The sequence below is a fragment of the Penaeus monodon genome, chromosome 32 (genome assembly GCF_015228065.2).
Source record: "Penaeus monodon isolate SGIC_2016 chromosome 32, NSTDA_Pmon_1, whole genome shotgun sequence".
NCBI classification, from domain to species: Eukaryota; Metazoa; Arthropoda; class Malacostraca; order Decapoda; family Penaeidae; genus Penaeus; species Penaeus monodon.
Window position 1 is genome coordinate 7,243,337 of NC_051417.1, and position 200 is coordinate 7,243,536.

At 66.0% G+C, this 200-nt stretch overlaps 1 protein-coding gene across 1 annotated transcript in view; it reads right to left on the minus strand.

Annotated features, from left to right (window-relative positions):
• LOC119593532 overlaps positions 1-200 on the minus strand; it is a 20,507-nt gene that overhangs the window by 6,623 nt on the left and 13,684 nt on the right. The window contains exon 3 of the mRNA XM_037942494.1: positions 27-153. Within this exon, the coding sequence (XP_037798422.1) occupies positions 27-153 (127 nt within the window). The remainder of the gene's footprint in view (positions 1-26; positions 154-200) is intronic.

Genomic DNA, 200 nt, shown 5'->3' on the forward strand with positions numbered 1-200 from the left:
CCCCGCCCGAGGGAAGCCCCCCTCACCGCGCGGCCGCCCAAGTGGCACTGCCCGACGCCTCCTTGTCTCCTCCGAGCTCGCTGTCCTTCTCCTTTTCCGGCCTTCGAGTCCACGCCCCCCGCCATCAGGTCGCTCAGCAGTTCTTCCGGAGGTCTGTGGGGGCGGCAGGCGCGGGAATTGGTTATGGAAGTTAATTGATA